The sequence below is a fragment of the Balaenoptera musculus genome, chromosome 15 (genome assembly GCF_009873245.2).
Source record: "Balaenoptera musculus isolate JJ_BM4_2016_0621 chromosome 15, mBalMus1.pri.v3, whole genome shotgun sequence".
Lineage (NCBI taxonomy): Eukaryota > Metazoa > Chordata > Mammalia > Artiodactyla > Balaenopteridae > Balaenoptera > Balaenoptera musculus.
The window spans coordinates 15,073,196-15,088,308 of NC_045799.1; the positions used below are offsets into that span (position 1 = coordinate 15,073,196).

The 15,113-nt window shown below is 48.8% G+C and overlaps 2 protein-coding genes across 3 annotated transcripts; both read right to left on the bottom strand.

Moving 5' to 3' along the window:
• Nucleotides 1–257: 257 nt before the first annotated feature.
• On the bottom strand, nucleotides 258–7,478 carry LOC118881560 (serum basic protease inhibitor-like). Of its 2 annotated transcripts, none has more exons than XM_036826656.1 (3): nucleotides 7,384–7,478; nucleotides 996–1,197; nucleotides 258–529 (listed from the first exon to the last, which is right to left on the bottom strand). In XM_036826656.1, the coding sequence occupies exons 1-3, from the start codon at nucleotides 7,475–7,477 to the stop codon at nucleotides 496–498; spliced, it is 330 nt and encodes a 109-aa protein (XP_036682551.1). In that variant the 5' UTR covers nucleotide 7,478; the 3' UTR covers nucleotides 258–495. The 2 variants fall into 2 exon arrangements, with proteins under 2 accessions (XP_036682551.1, XP_036682550.1); XM_036826655.1 differs by having other exon boundaries at nucleotides 996–1,275.
• A 3,217-nt stretch (nucleotides 7,479–10,695) lies between these two features.
• On the bottom strand, nucleotides 10,696–14,119 carry WFDC2 (WAP four-disulfide core domain 2). Its single transcript, XM_036824151.1, is given in 4 exon segments — nucleotides 10,696–10,760; nucleotides 10,763–10,846; nucleotides 13,303–13,484; nucleotides 14,064–14,119. Coding segments are annotated over 4 exon segments (387 nt in total).
• Between the last annotated feature and the right edge of the window lie 994 nt (nucleotides 14,120–15,113).

A 15,113-nucleotide genomic window follows, 5' to 3' on the forward strand; every position in this document is an offset into this window, starting at 1 on the left:
GCTTGGGCTGGCCATTCAGAGGTAGACGGTGCTGTAAAGGGTTTGCTTCCTATACCTGGCAGGGCCCAGTCTGAGGACAGGAAAAGGGGTGGTGCCGGCTGCTCTGCAGAATAATGAGAAGGACCAGCATCTCCGTGGACCCTGTTGGTGAAGGTTCTTACTTGCAAACAACAGAATCCACTCCAGTTAGTCTAATTAGGAAAAGAATTTATTAAATATAAGATTTAAGCCACAGACAGATAAATATTCAACATCACTGTGGGGAAAAGGGGTTTCTCTATTGAAAAATCCTCTGCCACCACTGACGCTCAGAACTGGATGCCAGAACTTCCATCGCTGCCCCCTCCAAGGAGTGCAGTGATGGTGGAGAGTGGGATGAAGGTGAGGAAAGAGGCAGGGTTCTGCTGAGGAGGGTAGGTCTGAGAAGGAAGCAGAGGAAGAGGCTCAACTCTTTCAGAAGCCAGACCCCAGCCCTGTGTGGGGCCTCCTAGGACGTCACCATCTCAGGGGAGCCCAGCTGCCCGGCGCTCTGCAAGAAGAAAGGAACTTGTTGATTGTCATCACTGAAGTCCCTGACCTTGATAGTTTGCACCCTGACAGAGCCTTGACCGTCGCAGAAATGAGCAAGCACAGTACTGCTGACACTAGGATGAGCAGCAAGAAAAAAAAAAACCAGTTTGCCAAGCCTAGGTGGGGCACTCAGGGGCACTGCAGACCCACTGTGCAGGGTGGTTGCCTCCATGTTCCCATCTGAAAAAGGAGAGGAGATGAGTGGCTTAGGTTATCTAGAGGGCGATTCCAGTTGTGACCTTCTGCCAAGCTGGCCCGTGGAGGATGTGCTCAGCCTGTGGTTTCCCAGGACACTGCAGCCACTTCTCCTGGGCAGCAGTGAGGGGGGAAAAGACACTGTGCAGGTGTGAATGGTGTGTGGCCCCCTGAGCTCCACCTCTTTCCCCAGACCTTCCCCTCCCACCCTGTCCTGTCCCCTTTCTTACCCTAGGGCCCTGTTGCGGCCACCACAGGTGCTGATGCAGTCGTCCTTATCCAGGAAGTTGTTCTGCTTCCTTCTGCACCCACCGTAAACGAAGGTCTCGCAGAGCCCAGACTTGGCGTTGTAGAAGTATCTGATGAACAGGGCCCTGCAGGGACCCGTGTAGGGAGGCTCCAGGCACAAGGCAGGGCGCAGGGCTGCCGGGACTGGGAGGGGCTCTGGGTCAGTTATGAGAATGGTGATCACAGCTCGGTCTACGGGGTCTGAACTGAAACCACCAGTGTCTTGAAATAGAGAATGATGGGGCTGGGGGTGGGGCACTAGCAGAGCTTGAAAGGTGAAACCTCCATTGAATGGTCTGCATTCTGAGGCATTATTGTTACTGTTGTTAGGTGTGAGGATGACATGGTGATGATGTAAAAAACCATACACCCTTCATGAAGTATTTGTGGAATGATTGGCATGATGCCTTAGATTAGCTTTAAAAAACTCTGTGGGGAAAAAAAGGACATACATAAACAATATTCTCCATATGTTGATAATTGCTGAAAGTGAACAATGTGTACATCGGGTTTATTATATAATCTTCTGTACTTTTGAGTATGGTTGAAATTTTCCACTATTAAAAAAAGTATGAAAGAATCATGCTGTAATGGAGAAAGGCATGGAAAAAGATACAGTGTATTTACTTTGGCTATCTCATGGGGGCAGGAATACTAGAATTTTGAGGGGTGTGATATGGTGATTTATAATAAGAAATATATATTTGGTCTTCGTTCCATCCTGGCACAGAGCTTCTAAAACACTTGGAATTTCCTAAGTGAGGAGAGCAATAAAGGCGTCTTCAATTATGTGAAGAGGGTGACTTTTGGAAAGCCCCTAGGTAACCCAAGGATGGGGGCTGGTTGCCAGGGGAAACAAGTGCCTGATCAGATGGTTGAACTTTCACCCCGACACCCCAAAGCACCTAGCTCCAGGGAGAAGAGAGTGGGTGGAAGTTTATCAATCACCAACGGTTAATGATTTAATCAATCATGACTATGTAATGAAGCCTCCCACAGAACGCAAAAGCATTGAATTTGGAGAGTTTCCTGGTTGGCAAATGGGAGCAGATTTGGGGGGTGTGTACTGATGAGAGAGAGCGTGGAAGCTCCGTGCCCTTTCCCCTTCCCTTGTCTTATGCAGCCCTTCCATATGGTTGTCCTGAGCTATATCCTTTTATGATAAACTGTTAATCTTGTAAGTAAAACGTTTCCCTGAGTCTGTGTCGCTCTAGCAAATTAATTTAACTCCACGGTGGTCGTGGGAACCTCTGATATGTAGTTGTTGGTCAGAAGCATGAGTGACAAGCTGGACTTGTAATTGGCCTCTGAAGATGGAAGGAGACCTGTGGGATACAGTCCTTAACCTGTGGAATCTGACTCTATTTCCAGGTTCTTAGCCTTAGAACTGGTATGATGGTAGGAAAGCCAGTCAGTGTTCCCTGAGAATTCGAGAATTGCTTGGTGGTTTGGAAAAACAAACACATAGCAAGAAGAGGAGTCTTAAAACTTTCCTTACACATCTTTATATCCTCTCAAGTTCTTATGAGCATATATTCCTTTTGCAATTACGAAAGAAGAAATATTTAAAATAAAATATACTGCAATTTTTATAATGAGTAAATTTATATTGTAGAAGAATATGTATTGACATCAGAAAATGGTTGCAGCATATTGTGGAGTAAAAGAAGCACTCCATCCAGTGACATATCAGTTTTGTAAAGCTTAAAACTCCTGCCGTGAAGATATGAGTGTCAATCCCTTTTTTAGCAACAGATCCCTTCTTTCAAAGGAAAACTTATAAAAAGAAACCTGGGTGTTGGGTTGGAACCCCATCCTCAGCCCTCTCACTACCTCCCCCCAGCCATTCTCTCACCCCTTCCTACCCGAGTACCCCCAGGTCTCAAGGAACATCTAGTGCAAATCCCTGGACTATATTCTTTAAGGTCTTAGAGGACCCACTCTTTGGCTGTGTGACCTTAGGGAAGACAAGTAACCACTCTGAGCCACAGCATCCTAATCATAGAAATGAGCATAATAATCCCAACCTTAGAGACTTGTTGAGAGGATTACAGATGATATCCGTCAAGTAACTGGCAATCGATCAATACTCAATAAATATTAGTTATTAGAGTAATTGTTAGATGCACTCATTCAATTTTAATTTAATGTTCCAGGGCAGTGTCCAAGCTAAAAATCACCTGTGGACACAATTGCCCATTAAAGCCCTTCAACCCACCCACACCAATGCAGAACAGACGAGTCCCCAGGGACCACCCTGGACATCAACACAGTCAGGTTTTCCATCATTGGGACATATGATGCTTCTTTTCTGGAGCCTCAGATTAAGAAAATGGCTTCCTTTTAGAACTGTAGTATATCAAGAACACATTTATTCTATGTAATGTTTTAAAATGTGTATTGGCCAGAAATTGGAAAAATAATTATATATTTTAGACGTAAGTTGTCAAAATGTAAAATATCTTGATGAACATTTAAGATAGGAACTCAAATTCTCTGAATTATTCAATGTGTCTATTCAGCCACAGACTTCTCAATCCCTTCAATTAACCAAAAAGAAAATCCTGTGAAACACAGGCTAATCACATAAATGTCCAGAGAACAGAGGGAAAGCTCTCATTTATGAGAAAACCTTGGCATCAATTGGAAAGTTGCTTTCTTAAACATAAGGAATGGCAATTCTCTATTTAAAAGAAGAGTTTCCTCTTTGAAGCAGAAAATTACATCTGATAGAAGATTATATTTTCACTCGAACTTGCAATCAGGAATGAGGCATATTCAGGTCTCAATGTAAAGCTCTTGGTCTCAGCCGAGCAGGGCCAGGATTAGAGTGAAGCAAACAGGCAGGTCAAGCAAGTGCAGGGTCACATCCTGTCTTTATTTAAAACATTCACATTGAGTGCATGGTGGATTTTTGCATTAATTTTTGATTTTTTACACTATTGCAATCAATTATGATTTATCTGCATTATAAGTTTTTTTAGCTTCCCTTTAAATTCTGGGCTTGAGGTGAGTGCCTCTCACCTCACCCTAGTCCCAGCCCTGCCACGGAGGTGGAGCATGTTCTCTCTGGAGGCTGGGGAGGTGAGGAAAGGGCAGGCTGTGCTTCCAGAGGACACGGGGTTGCACTGTTCCCTCCTCATCTCTGGATGAGCAAGTCAATTAGTTCCTGTACATGAGGACCTCAGAGTAGAAGGATGTATCCGTAATCTTTGGGTTGCAGGATTTGGAAATCTTGATTTACTTTTTTATGTTTTTCTTTATTGTCTAAGTTTTAGATAATGAACACATACTACTGCATTTATGTATCAGGAAACAGCAAAGGTAAGATAATTAATTGTTTAATTAAGGAACAGAATTATCCTCTACAGAGCAACTCAGTCATGTTATTCAAGAGAACTGGAATCCACCCAGGGAACAACATAGGTACATGCTCCATCATGGCTCACCTGGACCACAGCAGCAGCCTGCCCATGGGCCTCTGTCTCTGCCCTTCGCCCCCTAGAGGCCACTCTCTGCACTGCAGCCACAGAGACCCTGATACAACCCTGAGTCCTATCCCATTGCTCCCGTGACCAATCCCTCAGTGACTCCCCATCTCTCTCAGAGTCAAATTCTGATTCTTATAAAGTCTTACAAAGCTGGTCAGGACCTGCCCCCATGGCCTCTCTGCCTCATCTCCTTCCACTCCCTCCCCTTCACCCACTCAGCTCCAGCCACCCTGGTCTTGGCTGCTGCTCCTTCACACCAGGCACGTTTTTCTGCAGCCTCTGCTCAATGCCCCCTTATCACAGTGGGTTTCACTGACCAGTCTACAGAAGGAGCACAGCCTCCTTTACCCCCATCACTCTCTACCTTCAAGACACTTGCCATGACCTGGTATACTATTTCCACCTACTCAATTGTCTGTCTTCCTCCTAGAGGGCACTGGTTCTTGTGCTATGTTTTATTCACAGCTGCGCCCCCATACCAAGGACAGTGGCTTGTAGGGGCTTGATAAATATTTGTCAAATGAATGAATCTCCCATTTCATGCTCATGCCAAGTGCACAGACATTGAGTAGAATGAATATAATTAAATTCTTGTTAGTTAAATGTCTATTTGATGAGGGGGCACTGAAACTGAGCAGGACCCTGTGGGGTTCTGGGCACAAAAACCTTTCTGTGTTGCCCTCCACCTCCATTTCTTATTTGCAGGAAAAAGGCTTCAGCCTCCTAGACCTTCCAGAACACCAAACGGCAGATTCAAACAGTTGTTAATCAGGGATGTGAGGGAATGCAGAAACAAAGGAGAAGCAGTCAAGAAACAATAGTGTCCAGGTTCCTCCAGAAGGAATATACTTCTCAACATCTTTGAGTTCTTCTGCAGGAACTAAGTCCCCCGCCCAGGTGGAGGATGGTAACTTCTGGCTGAGCACAAGATTCTTGGAACGCTGCCCTGTTAACTCACCACCAACCAATCAGAAGAAAGTCACACACCCTGCAGCTCTCATCCCAAATTTTGCCTATTAAAACTTCTCCCTCCCTGAAAACCATGGGGGAGTTTGGGGTTTGTAAGGCATGAGCCAGCCTAGTCTCCTTGCATGGCCCTGCAATAAACCTTTCTCTGCTTCAAACTCACACGTTTCGGTTTCTTTGGCCTCACTGTGCGTCAGGCACACAAATGTGCATTCAGTAACAGCACGCCTGGATAATTATTAATCTAGCTCTAATATTCTGTATCCTGAGAGGATAATAAAATAATAGTCAGACATGGGGGTAGGGGAAGGGCCTTGAGTTTTTACTAATATTCTAACAGCCTGGGAGAAGCACAGCCTTGACCCCAAGAGCAAAGTCACAGAAGTGTTGCATTTCTTGCAATAATAATGGAGAAATAATGTCATTATTGACCCCTAAATATTTTTTCTTGAAGGAAGGAGGTAGGTAGACAAATTTTTTCAGACTAAGACATCTTGGTGGAAAAAGGACATTATTGGGCATGAAATGTGAAAAAACTCTATATTCATGATGGATAAGCCCTTGTAAGAACTTGTTTGGTAGTTATCTCTTGCACAGGTGAGGAAATTGCAGAAAAGCGACTGACCTCAGGTCACAGAGCAGGTGAGTAGTAAGGTCAGGTCAGTATATGATCCTGTTACAACCCATTTGATGAAACACCTGACATCTGCAGGGAACTCTTAAAATATAGATAACTGGTAAGAATTTCTGGGAGCACTGCCTCCCACTTTTACTCCCCTGTATCTGAGCCTCATCCCAGCCACCAAAGCCCAGGGATGTATGAGTCTGGATTTATTCCCTGACGCCAAATATGTGGTGTCTCTACCAACACCCACCAATCCTCCAACGCCAACTGGGCGGCCCCCAAGTCAACTCACTTCAGACACTAAATCCGCGGAGTTAACGCCGACCCCAGCGGTTGAAGGCTCAATGCCATCAGATAGCCCCCACTTCAAATGACAGCTACATGTCCCTGGGTCACACATACTTCTGACCAACTGGCTATAAATCTGGGGGCTCTGGGACCCCACTTTCAACTTTCAATAACGTACTAGAACGACTCACAGAACTCAGGAAATTCCTTTACTGACAGTTCTGGGTTATTATTGATAGAAAGGATAAAACTCAGGGACAGTTGAATGGAGGAGACGCATAGGGCAAAGGGGGGTTGAGGGGTGCAGAGCCTCCAGGCCCCCTCAGGACAGTCCCCCCTCACATCACCTCGAATGTTCACCACCCTGGAAGCTCTCTGATTCCCAAAGTTTAGGGGTTTTTTTATTGAGGTTTCAATAGGTAAGCAATTTGATTGAATCATTGGCCACTGGTGACTGAACTCTCCCTCAGTACCCTCCCCTTTCCCCAGAGTTGCTGGGGGTTGAGGGTTCTAACTCTCTAATCACCAAATGGGATTTTCTGGAGTCCAGCCCCATCCTGAAGCTATCTGAGGTCACTTTCATTACCATACAAAAGACAGTAAATTCCAAGGGTTTCAGGAGGCCTGGGCTTGGAACCAGGACAAAGATCAAATATTGACCTTTTTATTACACTACAGTGAGGTTCAGGGATGCAGCAGAGACCAGGAATAGAGAGTTTCAGAGATGGGGTCCCCGGTCTTGTAGAGTTAGGCAGGATAATTTGTTTTAAAGCTGAAAGCGTAATGATTTCTTTTTTAGAGTCATGAAATGTCCCTGGAGTTTAAGCTGCCCAACTTCCCAGGAGAAATCCAGAGAGGGCTGTCAGCACCCACCCCACCCCTGCTCCCCAGCCCCTTCCACGGACTCCCCTCATTCCCCCCTCCCCCCAGCCTGTAGAGGAGAGGTGGGTCAGGACTTACCTTGGGCCTGGTTGCTGGTTTCACCCCCCGGGGTGCCGGCCACCAGGGTGCCGAGGAGGACGAGAAGGGATGCAGACAGGCAGAGGCAGCTCATGTTCGTGGCCTTGCAGGAGGGCTTCTGAGGAAAGCTGGGGGCTGACAGAGCTTTTCCCACCCCAGCTGAGGGGTGGGACAGGCAATGAGGAGGGGAGTGAGGAAGGGGAGGAGCTGGGCTCAGTCCTGTACATTGCGTAATCTCCCCACCTCCCCTGGTCCTGCTTCTGCCTGCTGGGGCCAAATGCTCAGTAACAGCACTTCTCAGACTTGACTCTGCTTGTGGGTCTGTGGAAGTAAATACACATTCTGATCCCCCAGGTCTGGGTGAGGCCTGAGAAGCTGCATTCCTAACAGGCTCACCATTACAGGTGTGTCCCCAACACATTTCCTCTTCTGTAAAATGGTCCTCAGAACCACGCTTTGAAAGCAAGCCTGGAGGAGACTCACCGGGGTGGAGAAGGCTAGCAGGCACAGAGAAAACCTGCCTTTCCTATGCACCTTGGGAAAGCGGCAGAGGAGCCAAGATCAGGAAGAGCTGAATCTCAGAAAGCCCCACATTCTCTCCCACTGATCTGTGTCTCTTCCTAATGCTCTGTCTTTACCTTAATTCTTTGGAATGATCACACACTGGTAGCCTATGAGAAGTACAAGTCACTGGACTCCTTTTGCAGAAACAAACGTGAGTCTCTCCCCATCCCCTGAGGATGAAGCGATAGATTAGATTTCCACGTGCTGGCACCACACCACGTTGTGTGCACAAGTTTGTAGGCTCGGAACGACCATGTTGCCCCCGCCCAGTTACCACTGAGACCCTCGGGTCTGGACGTGAGTGAAGTGCTAGGACCCTCAAACCAGTGGCAAACACCCTTGGGAGAGGAAAACCTCGATTCCTATCTTATGCTGGAGACAGACTTACCTGGGATGTCGGACCCCATGACATTATAACTGCATGTTTCACCATGAGCAGGAACAGATTACGTGCTCCCCCTCAAAATATACCACATGGTGTGTTGGTTATTTTGAGCTGAAGACATTCAAGGCCCAAAAGACTCAGGAAGAGACGATTACTATTTGCTTAACTGCCTAAAGGATTTAGATAGAGGGCTTGTATCAGGAAGAGAGCTAATCCCAGATAACTTTCAGTATCAGTAACACTTATCTACCTGCCCAGCATGGCAAATATTTGTTAATCAGATATCTGCTTTTCTCATCTTCCTGGAATTTATCTTCCTCCCCTTGGAGCCCCAATCCTCACTTCCTTCTCCTTCACTCAGGATGGCATATAAGCCTCAATTGCCTGACCATCTTTGGGTCCCAGGTCTTTGGGGATGCTGTATGTATGAAATTTGTTTTTCTCCTGTTCATCTGTCTTATGTCGTTTGTCTTACCAAACCAGCCAAGGAACCTAGAAGGGAAGCAAGGAAAGGTTTCCTCCCCAACAACAGTAGGAGGACCTGGGTTTGGCAAATTACTTAGTGTTCCCGGGCCTTGGTGTCCTCATCTGTAAAATGGGATTGTTTATAAAATCAACTCCATTTCTTTGGGATGCTGTGAACGCATTTGAGACTAGTGAATAGAGAATGCTCAGCTCTGTGCCCCTGGGTGGTAAATACTCAAAGAGTCAGGGTTCCTCTTGTGATCATCAATATGACACCCAACTCCCAGTAGGAATGTCTGGATCTGACCTCAGGCCTGTGTTGAAATAAATATCTAGATTCAAGATGAGCCACTCCAGCCTGGGGTGCCATGTCAGCAAACCAAAACCTAACTCTGGGTCCTTGTAAATGCTCTGTAGTTCTCTGGACCCATGGGGATGGAGACTTCCCACTTCATGAAGTGCTAAATAGACAGTATCACCTAAATTGTCTTCTTTAATCATTTTAAACAAGGGAAATGCCTGCTTTCCCTCTGGGGTCTGGGGCTTCCCTAACTGAGGTCAGCCGTGCAGGCAGTATACGCCCATGCGACTGACCACAGTAAAAACCTGACTCCCAGGCAGGAGCGAGCTTCCCTGGTTGGCAACTGCTCGGTCGCATTGGGCTGAGGGAAGCAAGCAGATTCTTTGTGACTGGACAGGGAGGAGACATTTGGAAGCTTGTGCCTGGGTCCTTCCAGCTTCACCCCATGCATTTTTCCCCTTTGTTGATTTGACTCGGTATCAATTTCCTGTAAACCTAAGTATTACACCTTAGTGTCCTGTGAGTCTTTTTATGAATTAAACCTGAGTGTGGTCTTCGGGATTCCAAACACAGGTAGTTTCCATTGTTATCTCCAAATAGAAACTATATCCACAGAAGTTAAATAACTTGTCTGAGATCACACAGATAGCAAAAGGCAAAGCTGGAAATTAAATTTCTCCTGTAGACATGCCTTTAACAACTACTGGATGACAAGTGAAGATAATCTAACATAATTGATGTCTCAAATAGAAAACTCAACGACTGGAACAGAAAATTTATTTCAAGACGTAATATAAGAAAACTTCCCTAAAAAAATCTGTAGATTGAAAAAACATTCCATGTTCCAGTAAAAAAAAGAAAAAATGATGCAGAATGATATCAGAATATCCTTGTTCAGTTACTGAAACTCAAGGATAAGCAAAGAGGCTTTTAGGCATTCCGGTACAAAGAAGTAACCTCTAAAGGAGAAAAATATTTAGGCCATTTCATAGCAACACTCCATGGCAGAATTCAGTGGACACGTCCACAATTATTCTGGGAAAAGAAAGCCAGCCTTCTGGCTTTTCCTGAAACTTACCAGAGATGCTCCCATTTTGCACCTGCTGCCCCCTTTGGCTGTAACACTCTCCCCTGGTGGCCTCATGTCTTCCCTCTGGCATTTGCATGACTCTCTGTTCATAAGCTGCCTTCTTGGTGGTGCCCTCACTCGTGGTCCCAGGTAGAAACTGCAACACCGTTCCCTGCCCCCTTCCTCCACCTTAGTACTCCTTATGCCCTTTCTGTTTTCTTTTTTCTCCAGGACCCTGATCTCCCTCTAACATCCACAGAATATACTTGCTTATTTATTTTGTTTATTGTCCAGTAGTGCATAAACCCCCTAGAGAGAATTTTTTGTCTCATTTGTTCACTCAGAGCATCTTAACACCTAGAGCAGTGCATGGCAAGTGATACTCAGTGAATAGTCGTTGAGCGGATGAAAGTAAATCAATGGATAGATACATAAACAGCAGTGTGTTAGTTCAGGTTCTCCTTTTCAACCTCCTGCAGGTGTCATCACATCTGGGTATCAGTGTGCTTCCCGCCACCCCCAGCAACCTCAGAAGACAGGCGTGACACAGGACACCTTCCCACAAACATTGTGGCAGCATCTCAACTGGCCAGACACGTGCTGCTTACCTGGCAGTGGTTCAGTCAGAGGCTGAGCTGGGGGCAGGCGATGTCCAGCTTGGAGCAAGAAACCTGCTTTTCTGGGTAGAAAAAGGAGTAAGGGGTGTGGGCAGAGGGGAAGCAGGGAGATGAACACTTCAGGGGATGACCTCCCACCACCCTTCACCTGGTTTCACAACAGAAGAGCTGCCTACTTGAGTGGATTTCAGGGGAGCAAGAAGATTGCCTGCAAATCTCTCCCCTCTGCTCTCTCCACCAGCAGTTTTGAGATTATTGGACCCCAGTTTGAGTCCCAGCTCTGCCTTTTCCTAACGCTGTGACCTGGGGCCAGAAATGTCCCAGAGCCCCGTGTCTTCAGGTGCCACATGAGATCCGTGCTGCCCACGTCCTGGGGTTGCTGTGGAAGCAGTGGAGGCAACAGACATATATTCCTTCTCCCTGTACAGTCAAAGTCCTTTGTTGTAATAATTACAACAGTTAACACTTACTTAGCCTCTTCTATGTGCCAGGCATATAGCATTTGATGTATATTAACTCATCTAATTCTCACAGTAATGCTAAAAGAAAAGGAGAGGAATTGTTAATATTTCCTTATGTAACAGATGAGGAAACCAAGGCATTAAGAGAGTAAGTAATTTGCCTAAAGACACACAAGGTAGAGACAGGATTTGAACCCAGGAATCCGGCTTCAGCATCTGTGCACCACGCACTCTGCTGCTTTGTAAGTGGTAAAGTGCAGTGCTGGTGTGAGGGCTTACACACCCACAGTCCCTTCACTCACTCCCATATATTCACTCCCAGTTACAACCGTGTAGCACCAAGCCCCACCCCCCAATCACTCATCCACACACAGACAAGCATTCTTCCACTAACACACACACACACACACACACACCCTGTGCTCCACTTCCAGGGTCAAGGAGAAGGGAGCTGGCTCAATGCCCAGAAGCCCCAGGAGCAAGTCCAGCCAAATGTCAAAGAGGCACACAGCTGGGTGATGAGCTGCAGGGGACAGGAGGGGCTGCCTTCCTGGCACAAAGTCACCCTTTCCCTTGAGAAGGGCAGGAGCTCCCAATACCGAGCTGCCTCTGGACAGAAGGGCATCGGGAGCGAGGTACTCACAAAACAAACCACTGTGTGTGGAGGGTCTACTCTCTCCTGAGACATTTCACATGTATGATTTCATTTAGCCTCATGTCGACCCTACAACATCTGGGATTCTCATCCCATTTTGCCAGCGAGAAAGCAGAGGCTCAGAGAGGTGAAGCGACTTGCTCAGGACCCACAACCAGCAGATGGCACAACTGGGATTCTAGCTCAGGAGGCCCTCTGGTCCTGTCCCTCTTCCTGCCTCAGTCTGTCCGTCTGAGACCAGGGAGCAGCAGAGACCCCCCCTAACGGCAGAGACTCCTCTTTTCTCCCCCCTCCTCTCTCATCTGTGTGTCTTTCTCTCCCAGTGTCCTCCTCTCCTGGTCCTCCTCCCTCTGGTCCAGGTTAGAGGCCCCCCGACCCAGGAGCCCCCGAGGGGCCTGTCCTCCCTCCACCTCCCACCTCCCTGCTCATGAGTGACTGAGGTCTCTGATTACAAACTTTCCCGGCCCCTGCGGGGATCTTCAGAGAAATCACAAGGCGGGAACATCACAGGGGCTGTATTTGGATAAAGAACAGTAATCATAATACCTTGGGACCCCCACTCATATGCCAGCTTCTAGTCCTCAGTTTTTCCCTCTGAAAAATAGAAGCTTGAATTCCACGCTGTCTAAGGCCCCTTCCTGCTCCGATGGGAGCTCCCATGGCCTGCTGGACAGTCTTGAGCTCTAGCAGGTACTTTTCATGACACCCAAGCTTCACATACTTTCTCTCATTCAATCCTTAGAGTTGAAGAGAGTGCTTTAAAGATGAAGAAGTGGAAGGGGTGCTCAGGGAGGGGTCCTGATTTCTTCAAACCACTCAGGCAAAAGCTGAACCTCCTTGCTTGGACTCCTGTGCAGCCAGGGATGGCGGTGTGACTTTGGGCAACAACGTTTCTCTCTCAGATGTTCACTCCACATCTTTAAGACGCTCTCTTAAATCTGTAAAGTCTATTTTCATCTGGACAGAGGACTCCAGGGAGTCTTGCCAGGCCAGGCGCCCCAAGTCTTACCCCCAGGGCTGGGGGAGACCCCAGGGGAAGAATGCTGTTAAGGATGCGCTCCCCAGGTTTTGGGATCCAGCCCTCTCACCAGGACGGCCCTGCAGCTCCAGCTGGCTGGGGAGGTCCCCTGACCTCTGAGAACAATGTCCCCGCAGTGTGTCCTGGAGGTGGGTCCTCCTCTAGAGCACTGAATCCAGCCTGGAGTGGGGATGTCTCTCTTTACGCCTGCTGAGCTTCAGCGATGCCTTTGTCTCCGGGCTGTGGGAGGGAGAGCCCCGGGCGGATCTGGTTCCATCCGCCTTGACCTGGCCAGGGACTCCTGGGTCGGGAGCGCCCCTGCTCCTGAACCGGGAGCTGCAGTCACACGCCAGCCCCCGCCCCGCGTGGGTCCCCCGGGGTTACCATTGGGCATCTGGCAGACGGTGGTGCAGCCAGCCCGGCAGCACTTGAGATTGTCCGCGCATTCCGCATCCGAGAGGCACTCCTGCGTGCAATTCAGGTCCACCTCCAGCGTGGGGCACACGCCTGATTTCTCTGCTCCTGTGCCTGGGAGGCGGACGGGCAGTGGGGGACTCAGTCCCGCTCTCAGAGGACGCCCGCCTCCCGTCTGACGGCCCCAAATCTCAGTCTCCCGGGAGGAATTGAGAAATCTCAATTTCTCCCCGGAAATCTCAGTCTCTGGCCCTGGCGCCCCCTACGGCCTTCAGAGAGCCCCACCTCTAGGCAGGGGTCCCCAACACTTGGGAGGGCTGGAGTGACCTAACCCTTGGCTTCAGAGCCCTCAGTCCCTAGGGGACCCCCACACGGATACCCGCACCGCACAGCTGAGCTTTGGAGCTTGGGCAGAGTTCCCCTCCTACCACTGTGTCTCCAGCCTCAGCACAGAGTCTCTCCCCAGATTTCAGCTTTCAGTGGTCTCCCCACCTCCAGCACATTGGACCTCACACCTGACAATCCAAGGGTCACCACCTTTAGGCACCAGGGATCCCCGCATTTTAGTCTTCATTGGTCTCCCCATTTCCACGCCAGGAATTTTCACTTCTCTGTCCCCAGAGAGGCTAAGCCTCTGCTGGCTCCCTCCCGGCGCTCCCGGTTCCGCCCCTTCTTGGCAACAGGCCTCTCCACGCCCCACTCACCTGGGCCAGAGGAGGGGGAGGGGCGGCAGCAGGCCAAGGAGGAGGGTGGCAATGAGTTGACTGAGGTAGCGGCAGGCAGGCATGGTGCAGGAGTGAGGCACCTCCGGATGGGGAGATTTAACCATGTGCCTGGAGGCGTGAGGTGTTGGCGGGGCCCAGCTGGCTTGGGTAGAGGACTCAACAGGCACCTGGGGCCGGCTGCCACCTCCTGTCATTTCACAATGCCCAGGATCAGGTGTCACTCTGGCCCCAGTGGGAACCAGGAACCTAAGCTGCTTCCAGGCCGGTGCAGCTCGACCAGCTGCAGCTGGACCCTTGTCCACTCCTCCTTCCCCACCTCCCTCCTGGGGCCCGTGGGCAGGGCAGCAGGAGGCCGAAGGCTAGATCCAGGACTCCGGGGTTCCCATTCCCGGTAATGCCCGCTGCCGGTAAAGGAGGGGGAAAGGGCAGGACCCACAGGGAGGAAGGAGCCTGCGGATGAAGTGGTTGGATTCGGGGTCAGCAGGTCAGAGTGCAGATTGCTCTTTAGAGATTCATGGTGGAGCTGCTGTGTAGGGATACAGAGCACATAGTAGGAGCTGCAGGAAAAATTATTCATGAATGAACTGACTGGACACAAGAAACTGAGGCCAAAGAAGGTGAAACACCTATTAACATCTAGAGCCATTTCACGTGTGTTTCTCCCTCCCTCTCCCACACCAGCACTGTCTCAGGGCTCACTGTGTGCAGCTCTGTGTTCAATGTCTCACAGAGTCATGGATTTTCCCAGACACCTGTGAACAGACAGATATTGTTGTCATCAGCTGTGCCTGACAGATGGACTGGATGTGCAGAGGGGGTACCCTGCCACCCAAGGTCCCATGAGAAGCTGTAGAGACAAGGTTTGATCCCAAGTCTCCATCCCTCCAAGCCCTCATTTTTTCCATTCCATCATAAATGTACGTTCTTCATGACACATCTAGGACACACAGTTGGTGTAGAGAAAGTAATTAAAGGAGACTTCGGCCCTGGCCTTGGGGTGACAGGGTCTGGGTTTGACTCCCACCCACTTCCACCATCTGCCAGCTGAGGGACCTT

Bases quoted from the DNA above. Each gene is read 5' to 3' on its own strand.
- LOC118881560 (XM_036826655.1), bottom strand. From the start codon at position 7,477: ATGAGCTGCCTCTGCCTGTCTGCATCCCTTCTCGTCCTCCTCGGCACC. The intron at 1,276-7,383 runs GTAAGTCCTGAC...CTCTATTTCAAG, and splicing joins AACCAGCAACCAGGCCCAAG to ACACTGGTGGTTTCAGTTCA. The intron at 530-995 runs GTAAGAAAGGGG...TTCTTCTTGCAG, and splicing joins GGCCGCAACAGGGCCCTAGG to AGCGCCGGGCAGCTGGGCTC.